The following is a 12,932-nucleotide window of genomic DNA, read 5'->3' on the forward strand; positions in this document are numbered from 1 at the left end:
TTTACAATGTACACTTGTACATTCAAATTAATTGTAAATAACAAAATTAAAACAAATAAATGCTACAATTGAAAGACAATGGTTTATAATGGCCATTCTAGTTATCACTAATATAAGGAGATGAATTATATTAGGGAAACATTTTTTTGGTGATTAAATATTTCGGAGATAAGTATGTTTTGTCTCTGTGACCTAACCACAAATGCTAACATCTTAAACTATACAATTATGTCTTGCTTTGGAGTTGCTTCATAGAATGGAGGAAGAAAAATTCTCAGATTTGAATATTGATTATTAATACTTTTTTGATAATTTAGATTAATGACACTTTCTTGATCTCTGAAGAGGAGGAGATGTTAAAGAAACCTGTGTGCACATTCAATCATTTATTGGCAAATGATTTCCTTTGGTATTCATTAACCAGCAACACATTAAGGTTTATGTACCCTTCTGCAGCCATTTTTGTACGAATTTTTCAAACCTCAATTGTATCAAAACTAAAGATATAATAAATAATAGAGATAGGCCATTTAGTACATGTTCCAAGGGGAAACTTGATGCAAAGCATTATTTTTTACTGTTTCATTGCATTTGATAGAAAAAGAGGACTTTGTGGCAAATAAATCAAGATTTTTATAGAAAATCCACAGCCTTTAATACAGAGATTTTTGTTATAAAATTTGAAACATAAATTACTCACTTGATTTTCTATGATGTACTAGTTTTTATTTTTTACAAAAAGTTCTAAGTAACCTGTAAATTCCAAAACACCTCGTGCTGAGTCACTAAAGTCGAGCCTAAAAGGTGTACTTGATTTTGGCCATATTTATACTTGTCTTAACCACATTTATAAACTTGTTTTAAGGAAATCAATGCTAGCACTGCATGCAATAATCCTATATCTATCAGTCATCAAAATGCCAAATATGAGAGTACAAGGATAAAGGCTGTGGATTTTCTATAAAAATCTGGATTTATTTGCCACAAAGTCCTCTTTTTCTAATAAATGCAATGGAACAGTAAAAAATAATGCTTTGCATCAAGTTTCCCCTTGGAATATGTACAAAATGGCCTATCTCTATTATTCATTATATCTGTAGTTTTGATACAATTGAAGTTTGAAAAGTTCGTACGAAAATGGCTACAGAAGGGTACATAAACCTTAAAGTTCATAATTTGAAGGTTGACAATGCCACAAACTTTTCCTAAATGACCATTTGTCAGATTCCAAAAAATAGATGGCAAAAAATTGACCATACCAATATCAGCGAAAACACTTTTTTCTGTCAGATTGTAAGGTGTTTTTGAAAATATACAGTAAATGCAGAAATTTTCGTGGAGGATTTATTTTTGTTTATTTTGTGGAAATAATATATCCATGAAATTAAAACCCCAAAGAAGATTTAACTTACATATAATATCACTTCCATTTACCTGAAACCATGAAATCTTATATAGAGACAAAACCACGAATTTTTAACCCCACAAAAAATGAATATTTCTTCAGTATATTCTTATAACTGAAATAAAACAAATAATCATTAAAACAGATTTGAACAAATCAAGACATCAGCAGTTATAATTCATAATTAACTAGAAGTTAAATGATGCTTCTAAATATTATATGTAACAAAAACAAATTAACAAAACTTAAAACAATTATCACAAATCAGTACATAGTACAGACTTAAAACAACACAGTAAAATAACATATATATGTCTACACTGGGGGTTTAAACAAACATGAGACCCCTTGCATGTCTATGTATACACAGTAAGTAACTTAACAGTACAAATACATGTATAGATATACATAATAAGTAACTCTACAGTACATGTTCATGTCTACACATGGGGATATCGACATACAAAAGACCCCCTGTGTATGTCTAGGTAAACACAAGTAGGTAAGGCTTCAAATTAGCTGAGTTCTCAAAACTTAAACATAAAACATAAAAATACTGTTGAAATGGATTCAGTTATACATTCTATCACTAAAAGCTAATGTCACATAAGTGTTGCCCTTATGTGTTTCCATTGGTCAGAATTCTTTTTGAAATTATCATTATGGAATCATGCAAGATTATGTCATTTTAGTTCTAAAGTTAAATTTTTTATAGCCATCAATCCTTTTGTTAATATGAAATTGACAGCATGTATTAACTTATTTACTAATTCAAGAGGCCTTAAATAAATACTTGTAAACTTTTATTTGCTAAATTTTTCTTTAAGGATAGAATCCAATTTTGTACCTTTTGAATTAACTTTTATTTTCTTATTTAGAATATCTTCATTTTCTAAGTCTTCCCCTTCTTCTTCAGACATGTCATCAAAATGGCTGTCATCAAAAGCATCCATATTAAATACCCGCTCAGGTTTTTTACGTTTTCTGACTGATTTTGATACAGGTGATGTTTCTATACCTAAACCTATACCTGTTTCCAAGGAAACAGATTCTGGATCAAAATTTTCATTTTTGTCAAATTCAGTTTCATCAACAAGTGTATTATAGAAATACTTTGACAATTGTTCATCATTATTTAGTGTATTTTCATCAGATTCCTCAAGCAGGCCGACCCCTTGACCTTGGAGAAGTTTTCTAGGGACTGATTTTCTTCCTTTCCTTGGTGATTTAGAATCAGGAGAAGACAATACTTGTTCCACACTACTAGAATCATCCATTTCATTATGTACTCGACCAGATGACATCTCGTTCAGGAAGTTGACTGCTTGCTCTTCCATGTCCTCTGTAGACTCGTCCAGTCCATGTTTTACTTTCTTGTGTCTGTTTAAATTTCCTTTATAACAAAAGATTTGAACAAATCAATTAGTAAATCATATAAAAAAAATGCTAAAAAAAATATCAACTACTTTTCATTAATAATAAATTTGATATTAATCCTGGAAAAATTAAATTTTGTTTCTGAATTCTGCATGTCACATCAAAAATTGAATATAAAACCATATTTGGGACAATATCCCTAATGTGCCTCAAAATGAGGAATTCAAAAGTCATGTGAAAACAAAAAATCTCTGTGTAGTGATATTGGGCATGTTTCTATTTTTTACAAAGGACTGAGCTTAACCATGTGTGTTGATTTAGAAAGTAGGGGAACATAGAATAAATATGTAAAGACTATGGATCTATTAAATGTGTTCAAAGTATTAAAATTTCACAGAATTTATTGTGTTAAAAAAAAGGATTTTTTACCACGAGGAGCCAAATCACAAAAGTATACTTGGGGTTTGCTAATTTACAGAAAAAGTAATCTCACTTCGTACCCCGAAAATTTAACCACATATATGTGAAAATGTCTCAGCTTCGAAACGAGCCATCATACATATCAAAGTTAACGATATGGACTGAGCAACAGAAGAAAACGTTACCATTACCACCTATGGAGAAACTAATATGCATCTTGACCCTTTTGTCAAATCTTTTTTGTTCTTAAGGTGGCTCGGGACTATTCGACTGCGCATAATTTCACGCATGAATTACAAAAGTATTTGTCGTAAATTGGATATAATTTTTTTTAATATTTTGATTGATTAGGAATGTCAAATCATTGTAGTTATGTAACTAATAGACTATTTTCGTTATTATCGGTATTTTTTAAAGGGTCAAAATGACAATTCACCCATTTTCACCATTTTCCCGCCAAAATTTGGGTTCTAAGATAAAAAAAAAAAATTTCCTTATCGGTGACCTATGTTTTTTATTGGCTCATTCTTTGAAGCTATATTCCAGCTTTTCATATAACAGTTTTGGACCAATTGTCATAGAACGTTTTTTTGATATTCCGAAAAAAATATGTCAACAACTCTATTTCCCCTATCATTTCATTGAAAAATGGTCCCTTTAACATACCTGTTTAAAAGTAAAATTTTGAGCTTAAATGGTCCGTGACCCCCTATTTTTTTTTTGACCAATTTGAATCATTTTCTTTACAGAATAAAATAACCAAAAATACAGCACTTCTGATAGAAACTTCGAATAAGCCCGAGCCACCTTAAATTACAATGTGACATGCAGTTTACCAAAAATTTTGATAGACACAGACATGCAAATTAAAAGTTATCTTGTTATCTACTCTCTATTTACCATTAAAGTTCTTCTTTAGAGTAAAGCTAGCAATAATTACCTTTGAGAGTAAATGTACTTCCACAAAAACATGAGTAAGGTTTTGTGTCATTGTGCATATGAAGATGGCCTTGTAAGTTATGTAACCTCCCAAACTGTTTACCTGTAAAAATACATCAATATGCTCATTCAAGAAAAATCGTTAAGTGTCAAAATTAAAATTGACAATTTTATGCAAAATGAAAACAATTAATATCTTTTTGATATCATGACATATACATGTATGCACTGCTTTCACTAAATATACAATATATATGCTTCAAAAACTATGTAAGGACAATCAGGTAACAATAACAATTTTACAGAAAAGACAATTTGTTAAAATATGAATTGATGCTAGAGGAAGCTGTTGAATAAATTGTCCTTCCACAGACTTAGCCTTTGTCGGACTTAAAACTTTCTGTAAGTTGTCTTTTTTATACCAGTAAAGGTCAATAAATAAGTTATAACGTGTCATTTTCTTTGGTAGTGAATATAAAACTCACTGGTTCCTAGTTTTAACCAGAGTTTGCAGACTTAAATTGTGACTGTTCTGTGGTAGTATTGTATGGTGACCTATAGTTGTTAATTTCTGTGTCATTTGGTCACATGTAGAGAGTTGTCTCATTGACAATCATACCACTTCTTCTTCTTTGCAGGTATGCATTCAATACGCGTTAAAGTTCCATGTTTTGAATAATCATGAAATTCTGTATCAAATAGTTTGAATACTTTCACATGCACAAGATGAATGTATAAATAATCTAATTACATGAGTGTATAGAATAAGCAATTTGAAATGTTTAACATACATTTTGTACACAACATATTAATGGCTTTGTATTTCAATGATAAAACACGTCCTTACCACAAAATTTACACTGGAAAGGTTTAGTTTTACTGTGTACCACTTGGTGGGCTTTGAGGGTTTGTGGCTGAGTAAATGTTTTCCCACACACTTCACATTTGAATGCTCTGGTGGCATTATGAATTAATACATGCCGCATCATGTTAGCTTTCTGGTTGAATGATCTGCCACAAATATCACAGGCAAAGGGTTTTTGTCCCGAGTGAGTGAACTGGTGAGCCTTCAAATGATGCTCCTGAAAAACAGATGAAACATACATGTAGCATATCATATATATCTATCCAGTACTTACCTTCACTCATATTTAAGAATTTTCTTATGAATGTAGTCAAGAAAAATGCATATCAAATTCCAAACAATAAATAAAAGATACAAGTCCTTTACACATAAATCAAAATATGCATAGAGAAGATGTTCTTTAATAGAGACTTTCATTGCTCACTATATATAGTATAGGTTTTTGCTCATTGCTGAAGGCCCTATAGTTGTTTGCATCCTTAAAATTTGGTCCCTGGTGAAGAGTTGTTTAAAAAACAATCATACCACATCTTCTTTTTAAATTCATACCATTTACATATCAGATTTAGTATGACATTAGACAAGAATAAATTTATCATCCTGTTCTGTTACTTACCTTCATAAAATCCATACCACACTCTGTACAAATGTAAGGTCGTGAACCTTCGTGTGTGATCATGTGATCCTTCAGCTGACTAGGATACCTGAAGACTTTCCCACAATATTTACAGATAAGTTCTTCTCTTTTTTCATGAAGCACTAAATGAAGTTTCAAAGCCTTTACAGAATCAAATTCTTCACCACATTCATCACATTTTTCTATGTCTGAATTATGTTTTTCTTTATGAGTCCTTAACTCACTAGGGTAAGCAAAGCCCCTCCCACAAATATCACAAATATAAGGCCTACTTTCTAGATGAACAGTCTGATGTCTTTTGAGATGACTTATTTGTGTAAACTCCTTTCCACAAATAGTACACACATGTGGTTTAATGTTATCATGTGTCAACATGTGTGTGTTAAGGTGGCTTAGTTGTTTAAAATATTTTCCACACACCATACAAAGATGTGGTTTAATACCATTGTGATCTAATATATGAGTGATCAAGTTGTGTTTGGTTGTGTAAGATTTTGAACAAAGCTGACATTGCCATCGTTTTTGTTCGCCATTCTGGATGAGCTGACTATCGAGAATCTGCACATTAATTTCCATGCGATCTAAGTTTTTATGAAGTTCTTCATCGTTATCTGCCTCTATAGCTTTCAACTTTTCCATAACATGATAATATGTCTTTTTTTGTTCTGTTTTACTCTTTGTATCTTCATCATCACTTGGATCTTCAGGTACAATATCTTCGTAAGTATTTTGACCTTTCTTGAAATTAAGAGACATTATTCCTCCTGACATTAAGTCTGTTGGGGTCAAGTGTTCTATGTTATTTTGAGATTTTTTGGTGACTATGGAAACAGTCACAACAGTACCAGTGTGGCCAACTGATGTTGTCATGACAGCTGGTGCAGCAGCTTTATTAAAACTAGGGGAGGTAATTGCAAAGGGATGTAACTTTTGTTGTAACTTTTTCATTTCTGGAGACATTTGTGAGGTTTCTGATTCATTGTCATAAATATGCTCCACAGATGCATAAATAGAATCATTGGATTTTGGAAGAAATTCATCATGAAATTCTTCCTCTGATGTAATCGCATCCTCTTGTTTTATCTGAACAAATGTAGGTTTCTTCCCTTTTCTCTTCCTCGATGCTTTTCCATCTTTATCAAAATCTGTAGTAAAAGACTCGTCAATCTCAGGACCTTGGTATACTAATGGATCATTGTTTAGAAGATTATTTTTCAAAGATGTGTATTCCTCATCCCAAACATTCACACTTTCAAATTTTTCAGCAGTAGCTCGAATAAAAGTATCAGCCTCTGGATTATCAAAGTCTTGGTTTTCACCTGATGAATAAGAATATCTTTTCTTATCTGTTTCTTCATGATCTTCACTGACTACAGAGGGTGAAACTTCGGAACTAATCTGTGATTTAATATCCTCTAGATTTGGGATAAAAGTAGCATCTTTGTCAATTTCCAGAACATCTACACCAATATCTGGTCTTACGTCAGTCTGTGCAGTTAGCTTTCTAGGTCCTGTACATATTCTACCAAGCAGTGTGAATTTGACAGTCTTAGGAATATCTAAGCTCTTTTTCACAGATGGCACACTTGCGGCCTCAATATTCAAATGATTCACATTACTGGTAATACTGTCTTTGCATATTGTCATAAAATTTCTTTGATTTTGTAAAGTATTAATATTTTTGATGTACATCCTTCTGATATCTTGATGTGATTCTAATTTCAAATCCTCCATTTCTTCCTTTTGTAGTTTATTGACGGGACATGTTGTCTGTCCATCTTTGTCTGTTAATTTGGATAATACTGGACTGGTAGTTAGATGAGCCCTTGTGCTATTTGGAAGAGTTATGTTTTCTATGTAAAGCAAGGGTACATCATTGTCATCTGTTTCACAGTCTTCTTGTGGGTTACCATCCTCATCCTCCATTCTGTGAAATAAGACAAGAAAGATGAAGATCACAACTGCTAAAATTTGCTTATTATTTGTGTGTTAAATTCTATGCATATCTAATAAACTTGGCAATTTTTGGTGAAATGAACAGGTGCTATTGCCTAATTGACTATTTTTGTTTGCTTGATACATTTTTCAACAGCATTTGAACAGTGGGAAAGAGGTAAATAAGTAAATTGTAAAATGAATGACTGCAAATAACAATAACAATTTAACACTATTGCTTCAGATAAGGGTGAAGGTTGGTACTTATTAAAATGTTTAAACCCACTGCATTTGTTTGCACATGTCCTAAGTCAGGAATCTGATGTTCAGTAGTTGACAGGCTATAAAAATGAAAAAAAGGACAAACAAACAAATATATAATTACACAAGACACAACATAGAAAACTAAAGACTAATCAACACGAACTTGAGTAAAATTAACATACATAAAAATTGACAATCATACCACATCTTCTTATTTATATTTGTAGGACTCTAAAGTGCAATGGGGATGCTAAAGTATGATGGTCACGCTAAAGTGTGATGGTTTACGCTAAAGCCTCCATACGCTAAAGGCGATGGTCGGCGAAAGTATAAATGTACGAAACGTAGTTGGATTCTGACGTTAACGGTCGTTTATACAAACCAAAAATGAACAAGATTAAATAAATATTGGAAGCGAACAGATGCATATTAATGTTTACGTTTACGTTAAAATATTGATGATTTTATTGAAAAGTATAAATGTTGGTGAAATAAAGGTACACAATTTCAAGCGTAAATCATAAATTGTCCATTAAAACATCAGTTTGTATATTGTAGCAAAACATTACATGTATAAATACTCGCTAAGGAAAGGGGGAAAGCTCGAACAACAACCCCTTTCTCTCGCATTTAAACTTTAAAGCTTGTACAAATAAATTTTATTCAGTTATTCCGACAATGACCGAATTTTGTGTTTGCAACTGACAACTTTAAGGGGATGTATTTATATAAATAGGCTGTGTAAACGGCAAGCTACATCAATTATCCAATGCGACCATAGTCCTGAACATGCATGAAATATTTGCCACTGAACGTTAAACAACCAACAATCAATCCAATACGTCCGAGTTGTTATATAGTCATTTAAAGGAAACATAGTATGTTGTGACACCTGAATAACCTTTTTAGCAATTATTATGTCAGTCTTCTAAATTTAGAAACAGTCACATAAGACTACCGTTAAAGTAAAGGCCTATCGCATTATATGTTATATCATAGCAAACTAAATTTTGCAAAAAGACTTGTTTTTAACATTAATGCCCTTGAACATTTCTCTTTTGTTCCATCGCACTTTAGCAAACAACACCCATCAAACTTGAGCGTGAGACACCATCGTACTTTAGTGTAGACCATCACACTTTAGAGTACCATCACACTTTAGAGTCCTACATATTTAATGTATTAAAGGAGCAACCTAATTTTCTTCACATTAAGATAGTTACCCATTTTCAGGATTATTTAATTAGAATACATGTACTGGTACTGTGGCTTGGGGTAGAGACATAGGCGAGAAAATTTGGTTGATTATATAGGGAATCACTGAAGCATGACTAATTATTTAATATAAGCTATGAATTATTTCATTGAACATTAGTTTAAAATTATAATTGTAGTTACATATACTAATTTCTTGTTTATTATACCTATTTTGTTTATTTTGTTACAAATTGTAAAGTGATTTATATGTCAATAATTAAATCTTACATACTCCACTAATATGCAGGGTTTATAATTTCACATTTTTGGCCTCAAAACTATTTTTCCCTTGGCCTATCAAAATATTTTGACCACGCCCCCTGTCAATGATGGAGTGAAAATGGCGGAGGATAAAACAAACAACAAATCAATCTTTCTTCCTCTTTTATTTAATCAATAAATAAATACTTTCATCATATAATTGGCTTGGCTATTTCATATCGTTATTGGCACTCTGCTCAACATTTTTGAAAAAGGTAAACAAGTGTGGAAAGACAGATCGAAAAATGGAGGAGACTGATCGGCCACCCATTTAAACCGAAACTTACGGTGTATTTCGGTTTGAAGGCGAAAATGACATTTATAAATTGGTCATGTAAACAATTATGCAAATGCCTTTTATCCTTAAAGTGCATAGTTAACAAAGATACATGGAAGGAATAACAAACCTGCATGGATAGAGTGATCGCTGCAGTTTTCTTGCATTTATTTGCGTATGAATATATTTCGTCTGCCAAAGAGCACCTGCAAGAAATATGTGTATTTGATTGCAAACTTATCAGCACTTAATGTATCTAGTCTATAAATGCTTTTTTTTTCATTTCTTTTATTTGGTTCATTTGTTAGTTTGTAAAAAATCTGAATTATCTTTATCATCATATGCAGTGGATTATATTTATCGGAGGGTTATAAAACCGCCACATTATGCATGCTGACCACTGACTGAGTGTGTGTAAAATATCTCATTTTATGTCATCACCGTTTTATTGCAACATGTCAGGGCAATGAGAAAGGTGAAGTGGACATTATGTGTTTGAGCAGCTAGTCTAAAGTTTTAGCACATGTATAATTTCCCAAATAACATATATATAGGAAAACTTTTAAAATGTTTCAAGAGAGATAACTCTTCCCATCTCTATCTTTCTCTCTTCTCCCCCTTTTTTCTTCATGTCACTGACTTTTCTAAGAGACCATTCAATCAGTGAACTTTAAAAGAGTCTTCAGATGTGAAAAGATGTTCTATTGCTGATTGACCTTGTATTGAGATATCATGCACCTACATCTGTATTGGAAAATCTTGTATAGTCTTGACAAGTATTTGTATAAAAAGAGAAGAAAAATATTTTAGTGTCTCCTAGTCCAAATAATTATGACGTCTGGCAAGGCTATTTTAATTTTTTCTGGGACGCCTTCACAAATAATTATGATGTCTGGCAAGGCTTTTTTATTTTTTTCTGCGACGCCTTCAGGCTATTTTAATTTTCAGGCGTCGCAAAAAAAAATTAAAATAGCCTTGGACTAAGTGTCTCCCATCCTCAGTTCCTGAGCTACCCACACTGTTAGTGTGTCCATATTTTGATGAAGGTAGTAATGCCTTACCTTCAATTGTCAAGCCTTCATCATTAGGGTCAAATTGATTAAAATCTTGAGGGGATTTGTCAGAGGTCTCATAATTAAAGGTGGTTAAAGGGTACCTTCATGAAGAAGAATGGTTAAGATTCTTACCATTGAAATGATTATGACATTAACCATAATTTTTGGTGCATGACAATAAAATGTGCACTTTGATATAGACAAATAATAAAATCAAATGATTTAATAAAAATGACAATTCACGTTAAATTTTTTCCAAAAATAACAGTAACAATAATTATTTGAGACCTCTGACGAATCACGGTAAAATCTTAATCAATTTGATGGTAAAGGTCATTACTAGAACTACCCTCATAATTATCCTTACCGTTTTTTTGGAAAAACAATTAACTTGATTGTCAAAATCAGTTTATATATTTTTTTTAAAGAAATTGTATATTTTATTTTCAGGCTGCTGTACCAAAAATTACCATGAACTTCATTTGTCAATTTTTTTACCACAATTAGTCATAAAGGTACCCTCTTTTATCAGTACTTTTGATATTGATCAGCAGACGCAAATCCAGGATTTGTTGTTAGGGGACACTCCTGAAAATAAATAGTCAATTTTGTGCCTGTCCCAAGTCAGGAGCCTCTGGCCTAAATGTTAGTCTTGTATGATTTTTGGGGAAAGACGGCTTCAAGCCGTCAATCCCCTATGGGGTTGACCAAAGTGACATTCCCTCACATCATTCATTTTGTTTTTATAGTGTGGAAAACCCCCCAACAAATCTTACTTAGATTCAAGAGAAGGAGACCCAGAAATGAATAGTTTGACTTTAAACACTTTTTTACACATTTCCCTTCTGTTTCTCAAGAAATTATGGTATCTTGAGCTCTCCTTTACACTATTTACGTTTCTTTTACAATCCGGAAAAATTAGTATGACGAGATATTCTAAATATATCCAACCTACATTGTATTTTATAGTGACATCATTCTTGGGAGAAGCAGGGATATCCTTCACCAGTTCACTGGTTATTTCGGTCTCACTAATTAGCGACAACAAGAATTTTAGCGACAACAAGTGTCAACAAGTGACAACAAGTGTCAACAAGCGACAAGAAGCGACAACAAGAATTATTTTAGCGACAACAAGCGACAAGAAACTATTTAGCGACAAGAAAATTTTTTTTTTAATTAAAATTAATTATTGCAATAAATATTAAAAGAATATGCAAAAGAAAATAATTTTAGCGACAAGAAAGTTAAAATTGATAGAAAAAAATTAAACATTATTTACATCATCTATTATGAATAACAGCCAGTATTACGTTTAATTATTGTATTATGAGATTACTTTTCCTTGTGTTTTAGAACATATTATTTATCTTATAATTTGTTTTTTAAAACTCTTTTCGTGCAATATATATTAAGCTCGGAAAATGAATTATTTGTGCATCATTGTCCTGAAAATATTGACACAAATTGTGAAATACAAAAAATTAAAAATTAAAAAAAGAAGCTTAATCTCTTTCTTCTTCACAAATGTTAAATTTCTTCATCTACCAATATACTAATATAAACTTCACAATCTGTTTCTTCCTCACAAATGTTTCATTTTTGTCTATCAAATAAAACATTTTAATTAGACATATCTGCTCGTATATTTAAAAAAAAACCATTAAATACAAATTTCTTTATTATCTAATAAAAAAAAAAGTTTTTTGTCGCTAAATAGTCTTCTTGTCGCTTGTTGTCGCTAAAATAATTCTTGTTGTCGCTTGTTGACGCTTGTTGTTGCTTCTTGACGCTTGTTGTCGCTAATTAGTGAGACCCTGTTATTTAAATCATTCTTAGAGATCGTGCACTAATTACAAATTAGTATTTGTTAAATCTAAACATAATAATGTTTGCTGTAGATGATTCAAACATCAACATGCAATACTTTAATTTGTAGGTCAACAACTTTCAAAACAAACAAAGATCGTGGGTTTACATGAGATAGGGGAAAGAAACGATTTTATTACTTTTTTCTGTAAAAAATTCTGTTTTGAGAATCTTCCTCCAATTCAGGAGCACCTCAATTGATGAGTAATTATCCCCTTAAATAAAAGTTAATGTATTTAAACACTTAAAATGTGACATTTCATTGGATTAGTAGTCTTCCATTAAAACTAAATTTTTGTTTACCTACATAATCATTGTAATGGTAAAAAAAAAAAAAAAAGTTTTAACATATTTATTCATGATATTTACAA

At 31.5% G+C, this 12,932-nt stretch overlaps 2 protein-coding genes across 4 annotated transcripts in view; one reads left to right on the forward strand and one right to left on the reverse strand.

The window, feature by feature from the left end:
- Positions 1-1,684: 1,684 nt before the first annotated feature.
- LOC139521195 (uncharacterized) lies at positions 1,685-9,841 on the reverse strand. Its single transcript, XM_071314547.1, has 5 exons — positions 9,768-9,841; positions 5,623-7,570; positions 4,989-5,223; positions 4,143-4,244; positions 1,685-2,798 (listed from the first exon to the last, which is right to left on the reverse strand). Exons 2-5 carry the CDS (start codon positions 7,567-7,569, stop codon positions 2,209-2,211), a joined length of 2,874 nt encoding a protein of 957 aa, XP_071170648.1. The 5' UTR covers position 7,570; positions 9,768-9,841; the 3' UTR covers positions 1,685-2,208.
- Positions 9,842-9,996: 155 nt separating this feature from the next.
- The window catches only part of LOC139521196 (semaphorin-2A-like), a 92,633-nt gene continuing 89,697 nt past the window's right edge, over positions 9,997-12,932 (forward strand). Inside the window, exon 1 of one of the 3 annotated variants that reach the window (XM_071314550.1) lies at positions 9,997-10,112. The gene's annotated coding sequence lies outside the window, so the exon portion shown is untranslated. Of the gene's footprint in view, positions 10,163-12,932 lie in introns of all 3 variants that reach the window. The other 2 variants (XM_071314552.1, XM_071314551.1) reach the window with 2 other exon arrangements.

The sequence above is a fragment of the Mytilus edulis genome, chromosome 4 (assembly GCF_963676685.1).
Source record: "Mytilus edulis chromosome 4, xbMytEdul2.2, whole genome shotgun sequence".
NCBI classification, from domain to species: Eukaryota; Metazoa; Mollusca; class Bivalvia; order Mytilida; family Mytilidae; genus Mytilus; species Mytilus edulis.